Below are 17,346 nucleotides of genomic sequence, written 5' to 3'. Positions count from 1 at the left end.
AATTAGCATGTCTCTTTTCCCATATTGTGCCCATACTGCGCTATTCGAACTGCCGTATCTGGCTGACTTGCTGTCCTTTTCTTCTGTAATAGTTTCAGAACGCACGCAAACGACCTGGCAACGAAAACAGACGCAATTGCCGAGATTCTGGCAAGGGCTCTGCAATGTTGGCAGGAATGGCTAGAAAAAAAAAGCGCAGGGGAGAAAAGTCAACTGGCTACTTGGACGGAGTCGGGACCCTCACTAATTACGTATTGTCCACATCCGTCTCTTACAAGTGGCAATTAGGGTCAAGTGAATAAAAGCGCTTGGACTTGGAGAGCGTTAGTATTTTTGGAGTGCCCGACAAGATGGCTCTGTGGCTCGTCCAGGGATACCTGCTTCTGAGTCTCATCAACTCGTCTCTGCAAGGAGGTGAGTGCACGATGTCATATCATTTACTACTTCTGATACAATGTATATTACGATGGAGATTTGTCTTATGTTGTTATTATTAAGGAATAACATTCATTTTAAGTTTGCACTAGCCTTCATGCATCAGCTTCATGGAATTTTGTGTAACTTCTGAACTCTTTTAAAATTTAATTTCCATTCTTAACATGTCCGTGTCATTTGCTTCTTTATACATTTCTGACTGTAACCCCCTTCTCGTCGAGTTTCCATCGAGTCTACCCGACCCTTTCTCTCTTATGATAGTGTAGTTGTTTATGTTCTATATTCAACATCAGTGTTAATGTAGGTCTGTTTCCCTCTGGCTGTTTCGGCGTACGCGCGCGTCTACTTGTCAAAGATCTTCGGCATTAAGGAACAGTTGGAGAGAAATTTATGACCGAAGAATCTGTCTGGAAGAAGTCAATTTAAACAGCAATCTGATTTCATAGTTTTAAACAACCCTTGGAAAAACAGACACTGTTTAATTTTTATTTAAGATGAATTTAATTTTATAAGCGTGCAAATGTAAAGGCTACTGGGTCCATGCCCTTCTCGCTTATGTTTTTGTAATAAAAAACCATGGATATAAATTGAGTCTCTGTATCAAGCTGAGCAATGCGGTTTCCGTAACTGCGGCGCACGGTTCCAATCCAAGGAGAGAATCCACAATCGTTTACAACCAGTAATTGCATTCACTGGCAAAACACGAATATCTTGCCAAATATCTTGGCGTGAAATGGAAGGCATTAAGTTCTCACTAGTTCTCATCCGTATATTGTGCACAACTCGAAGCAGTCTTGTTCAGTATGAGGTTTCTGACCAGTTATCTCACGCACAAGACTACTTTAATGAGACGTGAGCACACGAGACCAACCTGTCACTGGTACACATGTCCCAAACGTGTCATCTGGAGGACGTAGAATACCCACTCCCTACATCGGAGTTTGATTACGGCTAGAACTTGTAATCTTAACTCCATCTCAGGAAAATTACAGGACGGCATTCGGCCCGTCAATTCCATGTCGTCTTCCAGAGGAACATTTCATAATTAGTGAATATTTAAGTATTGTTTCCCAGAGATCACAATCGATATATCGAAGGCAAAGGCTTGCATCACCTCCCAGTTTAAATTCCATTTGGAATATTTTGGAGGACCAAGAAACCAAGAATCGCCATCAGCATGCAACCTCCATACTCGTCTTTTCACCCTATTACATTTAAAACCTTTGCATAAAAACATTTAAACAGTGGACAAATGAACAAAGTGTGATGAGCAGCAGCCGTAATATTAGTCTGGCCAGAGATACAACACACTTCCCCGAAAGTGAGAACTGCTTGTGCTCACTCAGAAATTAGGCTGCAGATCAACACAAATATCCCCATCCTCCCCCCCCCCCCCCCCAGTCCCATCCATCCTCCTCGGTACCAGTCATGTTGGCGAAAACATCGTTTCATAATAAAACGAACAACCTTGGCCTAACTAATAGTTTTATGATGGCTAGAAAGGGGGAAACTATCCCAACACTGACAAATAAAACTAAACATAAATGTATGAAGGTATCATGTGCATCTTTCATCGGAACGTCGTGTAAAAGATGAGCACTTATCTCCAAACGATGTCAATCACCAATTTCTGGCTTCGTTTCTTGACGGATTCAAATTGGGAAAACGAGCAGATTTCTAATGTTGGCTCAACGTTTTCTGCGAGGTTAGTACACGCGTGGAAGACAATCGACAGATTAGAGAGAAATCTATTCCGATTTGGGGTGCCATGCCTCGCTCAAAAACAGTGCATGGAATAGAGCTGAGGTGTGGTTTCTTTGCAAATCAGTCTACTTCAAAACGTAAGGCAAAAAAGTGACAGATCTAGGAAAAGAACTGCCTCTTTTAGATAATCTAATTAATAATTTGAATTCAACCGTATATTGATATTTTGAAGGCAAATTGGCAGACAAATTTAGTACAGGGTTATTCATGTTTTTAAAAAAAAAAGTATTACGGTAAAACTAAACTTTAAACAATAAAAAGATGGCTGTGAAAGAAAAAACAATCTGGTTGCTGCTTAATACTTTACACAGGGAGTCTTCATGTCAAACGATACAGCGAAACCTCGACGGTCATGGATGATATTTTGGGGGAACAGAGACATTTATTAGTTGCAAACGTCCAAATCTGCCCAAGTTTTCCTAAAAGCCATTGCACCGTTTCACCTCTGCCGAAATGTCGTTATTCGCAACTAATACGTGTGGATATGGATGAGCTTTGAAACTAGCCTTACAAAACCCGTTCTGACTGCAGATGCAATACATACAGTACTTAATCATACAGAACTATGCAGTGACCGGCGTACAATGGTCTTAACGTAACAGGAAGCGGGAAATAGCGCCACTCTGTGAATTGTTTTGTGTGTGTGGGAAATTCTGACGGCTCCGTTCCAAAACTGGCGCGCCACTAGATTTCGTTTGAGCCAACAAAGTTGAACAAATCCCAACTTTTATGTCCCGCAGCGTTCAAGTGCTATGTTTGCGCGGTGTGTAGACTTTTATTCACAGCAAATCATAAGGACTTTGTTGCACGAACAGGACACAAGGTACTGTTTCCAAGAATCCACTTACAGGGGATTTTCAAATGACAATAAACATTCTATGTAATCGCGTAAATGCGTTAATTCTGACTTGCCTTTGCTAAAAACGGTAAAAGTAATGCTGCAGATGTTTGGCATTACGACCATATATAAGGCTTATTGTTCTTAAAACGTTCCCACAACAGTTTATTAGACAGAAGTTTAAACGGAAAATAAATTTGCGTTTAATCTTCGCATTCGGCTTGGTGTCGTCCAAGTTTCCAATTTTCTTAATGGATACAAGTATGATATTTAAATTTAATTTGAACCCATCCCCTGTTCGACACGGCCAACTGGGACAAATTAGCATTAATAGTGCAAGGATGAAAGGCGTCTAAAATCGTATTGAAATAAATAAGAACTTGCCAGGAGGCTATGGTGCTAATTGGATATGTGACTGAAATTGATTACAACTATCTATGTGCCAACGAGAACAGTGTTAGGTGGCTGGAGACATGTATGCCGGGGACAGTACTGGAAAGAAAGGTACCTTTCACGGAATACCAGAGGGTCAAGAGTGTTTTATTGTCATATGTCCCAGATAGAACAATGACATTCTTACTCGCTGCAGCATAACAGAATATGTAAACATAGTACACCCTAAACAATATGTAAACAATATGATAAGCCAGAGAAAATAAAAAGTTCAGTGTGTGTGAATATACACATCTCACAAGTACACACACACATACTCAAAAAACAAACAATAGTAGTGCAATAATAATAGTCTATTGTAGTTCAGAGCTTATTTGAGGTTGTAATGTTTAATAGTAGGAAAGAAGTTGTCCTTCTGTAAAGAATACTAACAAAATGATAAGAAGGAACTGTATTGCTGGGATGGTGATTACCTAAACTGGGCTGGAAAGGATGAAAAGATTGGCCATCACTTTGAACAAGACTTCAAACTAGGGAAGGTAAATAATCTTAATAATAATTCTGAAATAAAGGGAATGAATTAAATATATCACCAGAAAGTGTGCTTTGGTCTCCGTAAATAAAGGTTAAACTAACAGAATGGAAATTCGGATGGAAGAAAGAAAGACTTGAGAAAATCATTAAAGCACCTCCAGTGCATTAACAAAAATAAATAATTTTTGGTCAAGCTGTAAGTATAGAGACAAATCTGAAGAAATTCAGATGTAAATTTGATTTGGTGGGATGATGTAACTACTAAGAAATAGCTCCAAGACCATCACTATATTTATAAAGTCTGGGAAAGATAAGGATTAATAATGATGGTTTGGGTATAAACGTTAGCAACTAAATATGAGTGCAAAATAATATTGGGAAAGGATATAGTTCATAGGTTCTAGCAGCAGAATTAAGCCATTCAGCCAATCTAGTCTACTCTGCTATTCAATCATGGCTGATCTATCTTTCCCTCTCAACCACATTCTCTTGCCATCACCCGATAAACCCTGACAACCCTACTAATCAAGAATTTGTCAATTTCCACCTGAAAAATATCCATTGACTTGGCCATCATAGCTGTCTGGCACAATGAATTCCACAGATTCACCACCCTCTGACTAAAGAAATTCCTTCTTTATGAAATAGTCAGATATGAGATAATGAGCATAGTAAAGAAATAGAAAATAATTTACAATGGAAGTTTTGTACAGACCTTCTGTTAGTAGCTATGAAATGTTATAATCAATAAATATTGAAATTATAAATGCATGCACTAAGGACAGATTGGTTTATTTGGGTTAAATAGGTGAATTTGCATTTTAATTATGATTAATTTCTTGAATGTGTTTGGTTTCCTGCAACAGTTTATACTAAAGCCAATAAATGAGAGCCTTATTTTAATTAGGAATGAGTCAGCAGTTAAGTCTGTGTATGTGTGAACATTTTATCCAATGGCAATTATAATATAGAATTATAATTCAGTCTGAAGAAGGGTTTCGGCCCGAAACGTCGCCTATTTCCTTCGCTCCATAAATGCTGCTGCACCCGCTGAGTTGCTGCTGCACCTACTGAGTTTCTCCAGCATGTTTGTGTACCTTCGATCTTCCAGCATCTGCAGTTCCTTCTTGAACGCAATTATAATACAATTGAGTTCAATTATAATGTTTGAAAGGGGGAAGTGTTACCCCTTATTAGGGTTCCAAAATTGTGTACGGCTGATTTTGTATAATCAGACGGGTAATTAAAATAAAATAAAATAATTGAATGTGGTAGAGAACCTATTTAAGAGCCCCACTTACCAAAAAAATTGAGAGCTGCAAGATGTTAGGGGTAATATATGAAACAAAAAGCAAATAAAAATGCAACACTGTAAAAGGTAAAATGTGCAAACGGGACATGTAAAGACATTTGGAAAGAATGTCAAAATCAGCACAATTTGTACATTTTCAGGACCGTGGGTGAGCAACAACAAAGTTAAAGGATGACAGTGTCATAGTAACTGAAAATAAGGAAACGATAAATGCGATGAACACAACTTTACATGTATACAGTGAAAGAATAGCTTAAAATATCAGATTTCTTATAACATGATCAAGTTCAATATAATGTTTGAAAGCAGTCATCAATGTTCTAATCATAATCATGTTCTTACTTTATTAGCCAAGTATGTTTTGCAACATACGAGGAATTTCATTTGCCATTCGGTCATACCAATAAAAAGCAACAGAACTCACAAAATACATTTTAACATAAACATCCACCACAGTGACTCCTCCACATTCCTCACTGTGATGGAAGGCAAAAAAAAAAGTTGAATCTCTTCTGAAGAAGGGTCCTGACCTGAAACGTCTACATTTGGACATGACTGATTTTATGTAATGAGACCGAGACTGGCCACTGTAAATTACCCAAGGGAAGTAAAATCCCATGAACAGTAATGTATGTAAAGTTTGATAGTGTTTGATGGAAGGGCTTACTGGGTCGGACTGATAAGTGGCAATAATATTTGAGCAACACATGATTTATCCTAGGGAGGGATCATCATTGATCAAAAGGTTGTTCACTGGATCACTAATATAAAAACTTATGAAATTCTGCCATTAATATCTCAATGGATTGGTCAATCCTCCAAATTCCTGGTTGGATTACACTTGTCTTGTGAAGAGTTCTGGACACTGCATCATAGGAAGTGTATATTGCCTAAGAAGGGAGTGTGAAATTGAGCTATTAGAATATTATTTGGCCTCACAAGAATTTGATGATACATTTTCAAAATATTAAAATAAGCAAATAGATAGACACAAAATGCTGGAGTAACTCAGCGGGTCAGGCACCATCTCTGGAGAGAATGGATAGAGATGTTTCAGGCCAGGACCCTTTGGTGTGTATAAGCTGCCCAAGTGAAATACGAGGTGCTGTTCCTCCAGTTTGCTTGTACTCTCATTCTGGCAAAGAGACTACAAGTTGGGGGGGGGGGGGGGGGGGGGTAGGGGTGGCAAAGGGGGGTGGGAGTGTGAAGAACTACAAGGGTCTTGGGGGGGGGGGGGGTGTGGCACTTGGCAGCCTGAGAGCCCATTGTGATTATCATCACTAGAAGCTCCTTGGAAAAATAGGCTGTCTATGGGAAGCTGCAGTTACCATTGGTAACGTCCCATTGTGATGTCATTATGGCACTCGGCAGCTTGAGAGCCCATTGTGATTGGTTCACTGTGAGTGGCATTGTGACATCATCAGTGGAAAGTGCTGGAAAAACCTGTGAGTGAGAACCGTTTTTTGTCTTTTTTTAAAATCTTGAATCATCAATAACTTGTGAAAAATAGGATGAAATCTTGAGTGAACCTGATTATTGCATGGAGGGGAAAAATGTGAGTCAGAGTGTGTAAACATTTAAACACTAGCGCGTAGCGTTTTGACGAAGTATACATACAAGGTGTGTGTATATATATATACTTTTATAGGTATATAGATGTAATATCCCCTTATAATGGAAGGGAACAAACACTCGGTAGGTCAGATAGCATAAGCAGAAAGAGAAAATGTGTTAACATTTCAGGTCTGATATTATTATTATTCAGGGTCAAGTCACCGCAAATAAATATATTGATTTAAATCTTTTTATTTGAATTTCACAGCAATTTGCATACATACAATGATAACAGACAGTGACAGTCAAGGCATAATTGTGCAACAGTATGTAAGCGACCCTCAAAGCCCTTACCCTTACCCACCTTCAACCCACCCGAATCAGGTCGGAACCAAACGGGGACAAACAACACTCACATACATACACATCCACACAAATATGGTAAGATAAACGAAACAAAAAGTACTAAAAAATTAAAAAAGGAAAAAAAGGGGGTCACTAATAACAGTAACTAAGTAAGTAATTAAATAAATAAGTGTGGGGAGGGTTAAGGGGAGAGCAGCTGCAGTAGAGCAGAACAATGGTGGAGAGCACTCAGTCCTCTTCCGAGTCCGGGGACAAGTTGAGAGAGTTAACAAGTTCCAAGAAAGGGTCCCATGTATCTAGGAATGTCTTGGTAGAGCCTTTGAGAGAGACCCTAAGTTTTTCAAGCTTTAAATTGTAAAGCACCTCCTTAATCCAGCGGGTGTGTGTCGGGGGACAGGTGAGCCTCCAGTTAAGCAAGATCAGTCTCCAGGCTAACAAGGTTGTAAAAGCTAGAACCCGTTTCACCGCAACAGAGAGGTTGGTGTTGGGAGGGGTACCAAAAATGGCTGACAGTGCGTTTGGAGGAATAGTCCGCAAATAAATATATTATTTATATCGAGACCTTTCTTCAGACTCATCTTGTATGTATGTCCGAAGACGGGTCTTGACCCGAAACGTCACCTATTCCTTCGCTCCATAGATGCTGTCTCACCCGTTGAGTTTCTCCAGCATTTTTGTCTACCTCGTACAATGTCAGATCTCTAAGCAATGGTAAAATCTGCAAATTGCTAATTATCTGTAAAAGTTGTTAACTCCTTTATTTAAAGTAGTAAAATAATTCTCCCTAGATTAGTTTAGATTAGATTAGATCATTTACATAATCCTTTACAGGAAATTACAGTGCCACAACAGCTTCAAGACAGACATAACACCACACATGTAATTACCCTGCTACTAGATGTAAGACAATAAATTGTGATGTCTAATGATTTCAGTTCTAGGTAGTTTATCTCACACATGGAATGTATCTAATACATTGTCCAGAATCTCATTTACATTTTAAGTGACCAATGAATCCACCAAGCCTCATATTTTTGGGATATGGGAGGAAACAGGAGTGTCTGAAGGAAACTCACTTGGTCATAAGGAAAATGCACATATTCCATGCTATCCAGTCAGGTTAGATTATTGATGAATCCATTCAATCTATAAACAAGTAGAAAAGTGCAGAAAGAAAAATACCAGAGTGTAGAGTATAAGATTACAGCGTTATACCGTTACAGCTGCGGAAAAAGTGCAAATAAAAATAATTTCAAGGACCGTAACAAGGGAGTTTGGAAATCGATACTACATCATTTTAGATTCAGGGTTGATTGCAGAGCCATGAAGCAGCAGCTCTCTCTACTAGCTATATGTAGCCAGCCTGGTACAACTCTTTCCCCTTGAGATTAATTGCAATGCAATAAAATCTTTATTTTTCCAAATGTTTTATTTGCCATAGCCAGCTCAAATTACTTTGTGCATTTTTTCTTTCACTGAATGCATTTTTAAGACCATGTACTATCCTGAAAATCCCATGGCTTGGGCATTTATTTGTTCTGTTGTGCATTATCACAACTGACACTCACTGCACATCTGTCTATTATCTCATCTGAGTGGTATTGCTTTGTGTTTTAATGTTCCCATTCAGGTACAGAACAAAATTACATAATTTCCCCTAATATCAAGAACTTCTATAATGCCAGGCCTTAAACTTCCATAATGCCAGGTCTTAAGAAATATCTCTCTAACACACTGGCAAATTCACAGAGAGTGAAGTAACAGTAGTGTGCGTATTTTTAACACCAGTGGTTAAATTACTGAACAAGTGATTCGCGACTAGAGACAGTGAGAGAAACGTTATTTCTAACCATGACTGCTGTGGAATTTAAATTCAGTTAAAACTAATCAAGCAATAGTGATTACAAAACAATTGCTTCATAAATCTGGATAGCTGTCATCTCTTGGGGATTAAATCTCTTATCCTTAAACTGTGACTCCTTGTTCCGGACTTCCCCAACATCAGGAACAATCTTCCTGCATCTAGCCTGTCCAACCTCTTAAGAATTGTGTAAGTTTCCATAAGATCCCCCCTCAATCTAAATTCTGGTGATTTACCCATGGAAGTTACCCATTTATCCATAGTCTTAAACTTCTGAGGAAGAAGAGGCATTGATGAGCTTTCTTTGTAATTACATCTATGTACTGAGTCCAGGACAGATGGAACAATACAGCATGAGCAGGTCCTTTGTCACAATGTCTGTGGCGAACATGATATCACAACCAACTGTTATCTGCCTACACCATAATCCATATCCATTAATTCCCTGCATATTCATGTTCCTATTCAAAATTTCTTAAATGCTACTGTCACTTCTGCCACAACCACCACCCCCAGCAGTGTGTAACAAGTAATGACCACTGTGTATGTGTTTGCATGCATGGATTAATGTGTGCAAAGAAAATGCCCCTAAACATCTCCTTTAAGCTTTGCCCATCTCGCCCTAATGTTATGCCCTCTAGTATTTTGATTTTACTGTCTGGGGAAAAGGTTTGGACTGTCTACCCTATCTATGCCTCTCATAATTTTACAAACTTCTATTGGGCCTCCCCACAATGTCTGGCATTCCATTCAAAACTATCCAACCTCTCCCTGTAGGTAATAAGCCCAATCCAGGTAATTCTCTGCAACCTTTCCGAAGCCTTCACATCCTTCCTGTAATGGGACCATCAGAAATGTGCATGCCCAGGAACTTGAAGCTGTTAACTTTGTCCACCACCATCATGCTGATGATGACAGGTTAATGGACCATTGGCTTTCCTTTCCTAAGGACAACAATCAGCTCATTGAGCTTGTTCACAGTGAGAACAACATTGTTGCTCTGGCACCACCCAGCCAGATTATTGATCTCCCTCTATGACTCATGATTACCTGCTATTAAACATACTGTTTATACTTCTCTGGAGAACTCGTATTGGAATATTTTCACAACAAGGTTCTTGCAGATGGACTGAGATAGTGAGCACACTGTCATTAAATGCAAGTGTTGAGGAAGTTCGCATCCATGCTTTCCTGGGAGGTCCAATAGAATCAGGAGACCGAGCAGATGTTTGCGAAGGTTTGGCTCCAATCCCCTCACACTCCACCAACTGGAGCAAGTGACAATACAGGTACAAGTGAAAGCTATTCAGAGACTCAATGCATACATGCACTGCACACCTGATACAATTAAATATCTCGTCTTCGCCATGTGGCTGCTGCTTCATAAAAACAAACCATGCGGCAAGTTTATGTTCTTATGGAGCATTGTGAGCAAAGTTCTGCTCTGACTGTACAGAGGCCCACCTCCAAGGGGAATAAAGAAAATAGGGGCTGACATCTGTGCTTCAGAGTAAGACAGCTGGATCAGGTTTAGACTTCAGTTTAATAAAATATTACAGCACTCTGAGCTCTATTTAATTCAACCCAGAGAGTGGTGAATCTGTGGAATTCTCTGCCACAGAAGGTAGTTGAGGCCAGTTCATTGGCTATACTTAAGAGAGAGTTAGATGTGGCCCTTGTGGCTAAAGGGATCAGGGGGTATGGAGAGAAGGCAAGTGTGGGATACTGAGTTGGATGATCAGCCATGACCATATTGAATGGCGGTGCAGGCTCAAAGGGCCAAATGGCCTGCTCCTGCACCTAATGTCTATGTTTCTGTGTTTCTAACCCGATCTTCCAATATGTTACTTGATAGATAGGTTCAGCACATTGATGACTGCCTTCATGTAGGCACCAGGTCATCTGGTATCATGCCCCTCATAATTGTCCTCAGTCACCAGGAATGGAGTACTAACCCTGTAAGTGACTAATGGTATCCTTTAATGGTTGAGCATAGGTAACCTCATTCAACAATCCTTATTATTTGTGATTTACCCCTCGACTGTCACTTCTTTAGACTTCTGGTCCACTCTTTGCAGGTCTTCAGCCTCTAGATCTCATTCTAGTATATGCTACTGCATATGCATCAGGAGATTAAGCAGCATGCAGCACACAATAAAGTGTGTGCACTTGCTTGGAGTATATGGCAGAGAACATCCAGACAGAAGAAGACACCAAATCCATATTTTGAGGCGTCATCGAGGAATTCTGGTGCCCACATTGGTATCATTATAGCAATTGTGTTTAGGAATCACACAGAAATGATAAGCCAGCCAATGAAGGTTGCCTTTGTCCTCCATTATCCATCATCCACTGTGTATGTTTGGCAAATTACTCTCCTTTGCAATAAATATATCGAGAATCTAGAATTGATCATGAAGGAGACCTCTTAATGACCTGGCATTTGGATGCTGAATTTATGATGAGGTGAATTCAGTTAATGACTGCATGCCATTGTGGAAAGCCAATCGCATTGCCTGAATTAACAACTGGTCCCCATAAAAATCAATGTCACCACTCAGAACTGTACGTGTCTGTGATCTCTCTGATGCAGTGTTACATCCAAAGGTCCCAATCTATGTTAAAACAAGAAATGGATATCAAATGCTTTGGGGATGATGTTAGGAAATGTTTTGTCATTCTAGATAAGAAGGGCATTGAAGCACAATGGATTCCATGTCTAATGTTCTGATGAATATTATCCCTTTAAGCCATGTACAAAAATTGTTTTTGTGCATTGAAACTGGTGCAACTATAGTCAGTTTCTTTCTCTGTCGTCTGCCTTTGGTACTTTAGAAGCACCTTTCACATATGTTAAAAAAAATAGAGGGAAAAGTAAATGTACTGAGAAAGAGTACAAGAAGAAATACCCTAGAGATGTCATGTACCGTCCCATAAAGTTTATTTCAAGGACAAAACTATTTTTCCTCTAATTTGTAATTTTTTGGCAGGTACTTGGCTAAGAAATTCCAAGATTTTCTACAGATTCCCGTTTTGGGTTGATAAGTTTGAGATATTCTTGTTGTAAGTTCCATGCATTCTGAGCCATATAAATTTGCTCCATCTTGAGCCAACAGGCAGTCTACTGTCTCTTATTCAACGCCATTGAATCCGTGGAGGAAAACCTGAGTCAAGGTTTCCTGACGTATGTCAAGTACCAAAACGCTGTTCTAGTAGCTGATACAATGTCATAACAAACTGGAGAATTGTAGAAAACATGGCTTGTGTTTGTGTTTGAGAAGCAGTTTGGGATTTCAGCAGTTACAGATGTAAATAATTAAACTGACAATACTGACATTGTTACAGGAATAGCAGCAACTCAATCAGCTCCTGGAGCCAAACCCCTATTCAATTTATTTTATTAGCCATTTGTCTGCTTTTGTTTAGTTGAACATAGCTCAATAATTTTTCACTTTATTATGTACATGCTATTGTTGGAACTTGAATGGCTTAGCTTGTGGTGTGGCTGGTCTCGTAGCTTTTACTGTACCCAGTACTCAGTTATTTTCCAATATTATGTGGTTAATTAAATTAGCTGATGCTGATTTCTGTAATGGGAGCGTCATAGATATTATTAATGTTCTCTCCTTAAGGCCAGGGGTCATGGTCTGTTTCTTCTTGAGTTGAAACCAGGGTTACAGATTGTCCAAAAGTTGCACTGCTGGCTCCCCAGGTAAACTTGGTGCTCTTCATGAATCTCAAAGGCTGTCACTCGCTGTCCATTCAGCTGGCTTGTGGTTTTGTTTATTCAATCAAGGGATGTGAGCTTTGCATGCTGAGCCAGCGTAAAATTGTCCATTCCCAATTTCCCTTGAGAAGGTGCTGCTGAACTGCCTTCTTGAAACATTGCAGTCATTGAGGATTGGGTATACTCACAGTGTTGATAGGAAAGGAATTACAGAATTTTGGCCCAGTGATATATTTATAGGGACGGTGTGTGGCTTTCAGGGCAACACATGGTAGTGTTCCGATGCTTTTGCTGCCTTTTGTTCTTTGCGTTAGCAGAGATTTGTGGGTTTGATGGATGATGTTCAAGGAGTCATGTTAAGCTAATTCAGTGTATCCTTTGGATGGTACAAACTGCTGCAACTGTGCATTGGTAGTGCAGCAAGTGAATGGTGGGTGGGATGCATCAAGCAACCTGCAATCTGTATTCATTCGGAATAAGTGGTTAATAAAACCTTGCGAACATTCATAATGAGGGAATTCAGTATTGATAATGCTTTTGAATGTCGGAGGATGAGACCTGCATTTTACTTGCTGGAGATATTCTTTGTCTGAAACTTGTGTGGCATAAATATTACTTGCCACCAACAGCCCAGGTCTGGATATTGTTCAGGCTTGCCAGTTTTTGGCCATGGATTGCTACAATATCTGAGGAGTTCTGAATGGTGCTAAAGATTGCACAATCATCAATAAACATCTCTACTTCTGATTGAACGATTGAAGGAAGTTCATTGATGAAGTAGCTAAACATCATTTTGTCAGAACACACTCAAGTAGGTAGAGTTGCAAAAAAAGGCATATGGAATGTTTGTCTTCATTGGTGGGGACATTGAGTATATGAGTCAGGAAATCATGATGCAGCATTCTAGGACTTGGGTTAAGCCACGCTTGAAATATTGCGTGTCGTCACCCCATTACAGGAAGGATGTGGATGCTTTAAAGGGGTGTAGAGGGGGTTTGTCAGAACGATGCCTGCATTAGGAGGCAATAGCTACATGGAGAGGTTGCATAGACTAGGATTGTTTTCTCTGGAACACCAGAGGTTGCGGTGACCTGGTAAAAGCATATAAAATTATGAGAGGCATAGATGGGGTTGAAAGTCTGAACACTTCGTTTTGGCATTCTCAGGGTGAGATTACTGTGCCTAGAAACAGTGCCCTCCATAATGTTTGGGACAAAGACACATCATTTATTTATTTGCCTCTGTACTCCACAATTTGAGATTTGTAATAGACATGTGGTTAAAGTGCACATTGTCAGATTTTAATAAAGGCCATTTTTATACATTTTGGTTTCACCATGTAGAAATTAGAGCAGTGTTTATACAAAGTCCCCCCATTTCAGGCCACCACAATGTTTGGGACACAGCAATGTCATATAAATGAAAGTTGTCATGTTTAGTATTTTGTTGCATATCCTTTGCATGCAATGACTGCTTGAAGTCTGCTATTCATGGACATCACCAGTTGCTGGGTGTCTTCTCTGGTGATGCTCTGCCAGGCCTGTATTGCAGCCATCTTTAGTTTATGTTTGTTTTGGGGGCTAGTCCCCTTCAGTTTTCTCTTCAGCATCTAAAAGGCATGCTCAATTGGGTTCAGATCGGGTGATTGACTTGGCCACTCAAGAATTGACTATTTTTTAGCTTTGAAAAACTACTTTGTTGCTTTAGCAGTATGTTTGGGATTATTCTTGCTCAAGAATGAACTGCCGGCCACTGAGTTGAGGTATTTGTTTGAACTTCAGCAGATAGGATGTGTCTATACACTTCAGAACTCATTATGCTAATACCATCAGCAGTTGTATCATCAATGAAGATAAGCGAGCCAGTACCTTCAGCAGCACAAACATGTCCAGGCCATAACACCCCCACCACCGTGTTTCACAGATGAGGTGGTATGCTTTGGATCTTGGCCACTTCCTTCGCTCCTCCATACTTTTCTCTTACCATCACTCTGATATAAGTTAATCTTCATCTCACCTGTCCACGACCTTTTTCGAGAACTGTGGTTGCTCTTTTAAATACTTCTTGGTAAACTGTAATCTGGCCATCAAAGTTTGGCGGGGGGGGGGGCTATGTATAACCACACCTGTAATTTCTACATGGTGGAACTAAAATGTATAAAAATGTCCTTTAATAAAATCTGACAACACAGAAAGTTTGGCAATTGACAAACATGTTCTATTATCTAGGGTAATACACCTAGTCTGAAGTTGAAGAATTTGTATCTTTTTTGTTTCAGTATAGGGGCTTTTGTTCCATGCTCACAATTTATATCAATAATGTAGATGAGAAAACCAAATGTAGTGTTTATAAGTTTGTCATAATACATATCATAAAAGTGGGAGGAGGATGCTGAAAGTCTGTAACTTTTTGCAATCTTCTTTGTTTCTGGCATTTGAGTTGACAAACCAGACCATGATGCAAACAGCCAATATGCTCTCTACTGTACTGTGCTATTTTCAAGAGAGAGTTGGATTTAGTTCTTGGGGCTAAAGGAATCAAGGTATATGGGGAAAATGAAGGAGCGAGATACTGATTTTAGATGATCAGCCATGATCATATTGAATGGAGGTGCTGGCTCGAAGGGCTGAATGGCCTACTCCTGCACCTATTTTTCTGTGTTTCTATGTACACCTATAGAAAGTCAAGAGAGTATTTGTTGACATACAGAGTCTGTTCAATCTTCTAAGTAGAGGCGTTGATTGGCTTTCATTATGATTGCATCAATGTGCTGGATCCAGGACAGATCTTCAAAGCTATGCACACCATGAATTTGAAGTTTTTGCCTCCTCCTCCACTTTAGAGCAAAGTTCCCTTTTAGCCTTTTTGATGGCCTTATCAAGGTCATATCTGAACTTCTTGTATGACTCTGTGTTGCCAGACCAGACCAGGATTTGGACTTCAGAAGAACGCTGACCTCCTCTTTCAATTTAGTTCAGTCCAGACTTGGTGCCTTAAGGGCATGTCCCACTTTCACAACCTAATTCATGACCTTTTTATACTCGTGGACATTTTTCATCAGGCTAGAATAACGCCCCGACGTACTTGGTGCCACGAGTACCTATGACCAGCATCACCACCTACCTACGACCCACTTACGACCTCCTACGACCTTGTGACGTCCATGCTACGAGTATGAGTCAAGGGCAAACTCGGCAGAGGTCGTGGATTAGGTCATGAAAGTGGAACAGCTGCTTTAGGCCTAGCTGCTGCTGCTTAGTCTTGCACAGTCACCACCACCAACACTATCCAAAAGGGTGTACCTGTTTTCGGGAAGAAATGGCCACAGGACATCCCTGCACCTAGTCCCTTTACCCTACGTGGTGGTCATCCATCTTCATTCTGCGTTTCAAGTGTAGCCACCCCATAATGAATTCTATCTATAATGCTCTTGTTGTCCTGATGATCCTCAGGTGAGTTTGGAGCTGAAGTTGAACATACTTCCCAAGAAGTAGACCTCTGGGTATTAGAAATTTCTTTAACTGTGTGAAGAGCATATTAGGTTAACATATGAGGAGCGTTTGATGGCACTGGGCCTGTACTCACTCGAGTTCAGAAGGATGGGGGGGGGGGGGGGGGGGGGGGGGGGGAGCCAGGGATAAATTGGCAGCTCGCATTCAGTTTTCATTTAATATATTTGTAAGTTTCTGGTCCTCCATGGTGCTTTAGAGACACAGGAGGGTAGCATGAGCATACCAAGGGCATATTGCCTTGACATTATTGTGAATACACCCAGGCCCTTATGTGTATGTATGAAGTGATAAGACATTATTCTACAACCATGTAACTGTCCGCTTTAAAAAATAAACGTATACTTTTATAGTGGCAGAAAGTTTCAACAGATGGTCTAATGGAATTATCAGAAAAGATTGAAACCACAGTGCCGTACAAAAACTGGCACATCACTGTTGTGGAAAAGATTAGATTATCATATTGAAAATCAACATTACATTTATCCTAAAAAGACCTGGTGCTGAAGTAACTCAGCGTGTCCGGCAGCATCTCTGGTCAATAGGGATAGGTGATGTTTTGGGTCAGGACCTTTCTTTGGACACTTATCTTGCTGGAAGTTTAAGAGAAATTATATAGCCTATTGACATTTCAATATTTACAAAATACCAGATCAACTGAAATGCTTTAGTTACACTATCCTTAATGATTAAACTTTACAACATGTATCATCTTAGTGAAACTCTGGGCTGTAGCACAAGGTTTTGTAAAATAACATACTAACTGCAGTGTTTCAAGGAGAGGAAAGCAAATTAATTTTGCAGCACTTACAATAAATCCCATTGATTTTACAGGAGTTCCTGGAGGAAATGGGGGTCAAGGAACACTAGGACGTCTCTTTCTTCCAAGTAGTTACTTCCGAGGTTATGGTAAGTGATGCTTACATTTTCATACATACACTTCAACTATTTACCTAAAGGATCTGATTCCATTTAGGGGATAATGCCAACACCGAGATAAACATTTGCTTAGAATATAAATGATATAAAATTAATTTAATCAAATGCTAAAAA

The 17,346-nt window shown here is 39.8% G+C and overlaps 1 protein-coding gene across 1 annotated transcript in view; it reads left to right on the top strand.

Moving 5' to 3' along the window:
* The first annotated feature begins 350 nt into the window (after window positions 1–350).
* LOC129710464 (elastin-like) overlaps window positions 351–17,346 on the top strand; it is a 120,740-nt gene continuing 103,744 nt past the window's right edge. Inside the window, exons 1-2 of the mRNA XM_055657419.1 lie at window positions 351–414; window positions 17,128–17,202. Coding sequence (XP_055513394.1) covers window positions 351–414; window positions 17,128–17,202 — 139 coding nt within the window. The remainder of the gene's footprint in view (window positions 415–17,127; window positions 17,203–17,346) is intronic.

This window comes from Leucoraja erinacea, chromosome 28, assembly GCF_028641065.1.
Source record: "Leucoraja erinacea ecotype New England chromosome 28, Leri_hhj_1, whole genome shotgun sequence".
Lineage (NCBI taxonomy): Eukaryota > Metazoa > Chordata > Chondrichthyes > Rajiformes > Rajidae > Leucoraja > Leucoraja erinaceus.
Note: the sequence above shows the minus strand (reverse complement) of the source record. Positions and strands in the feature narration are given on the sequence as shown.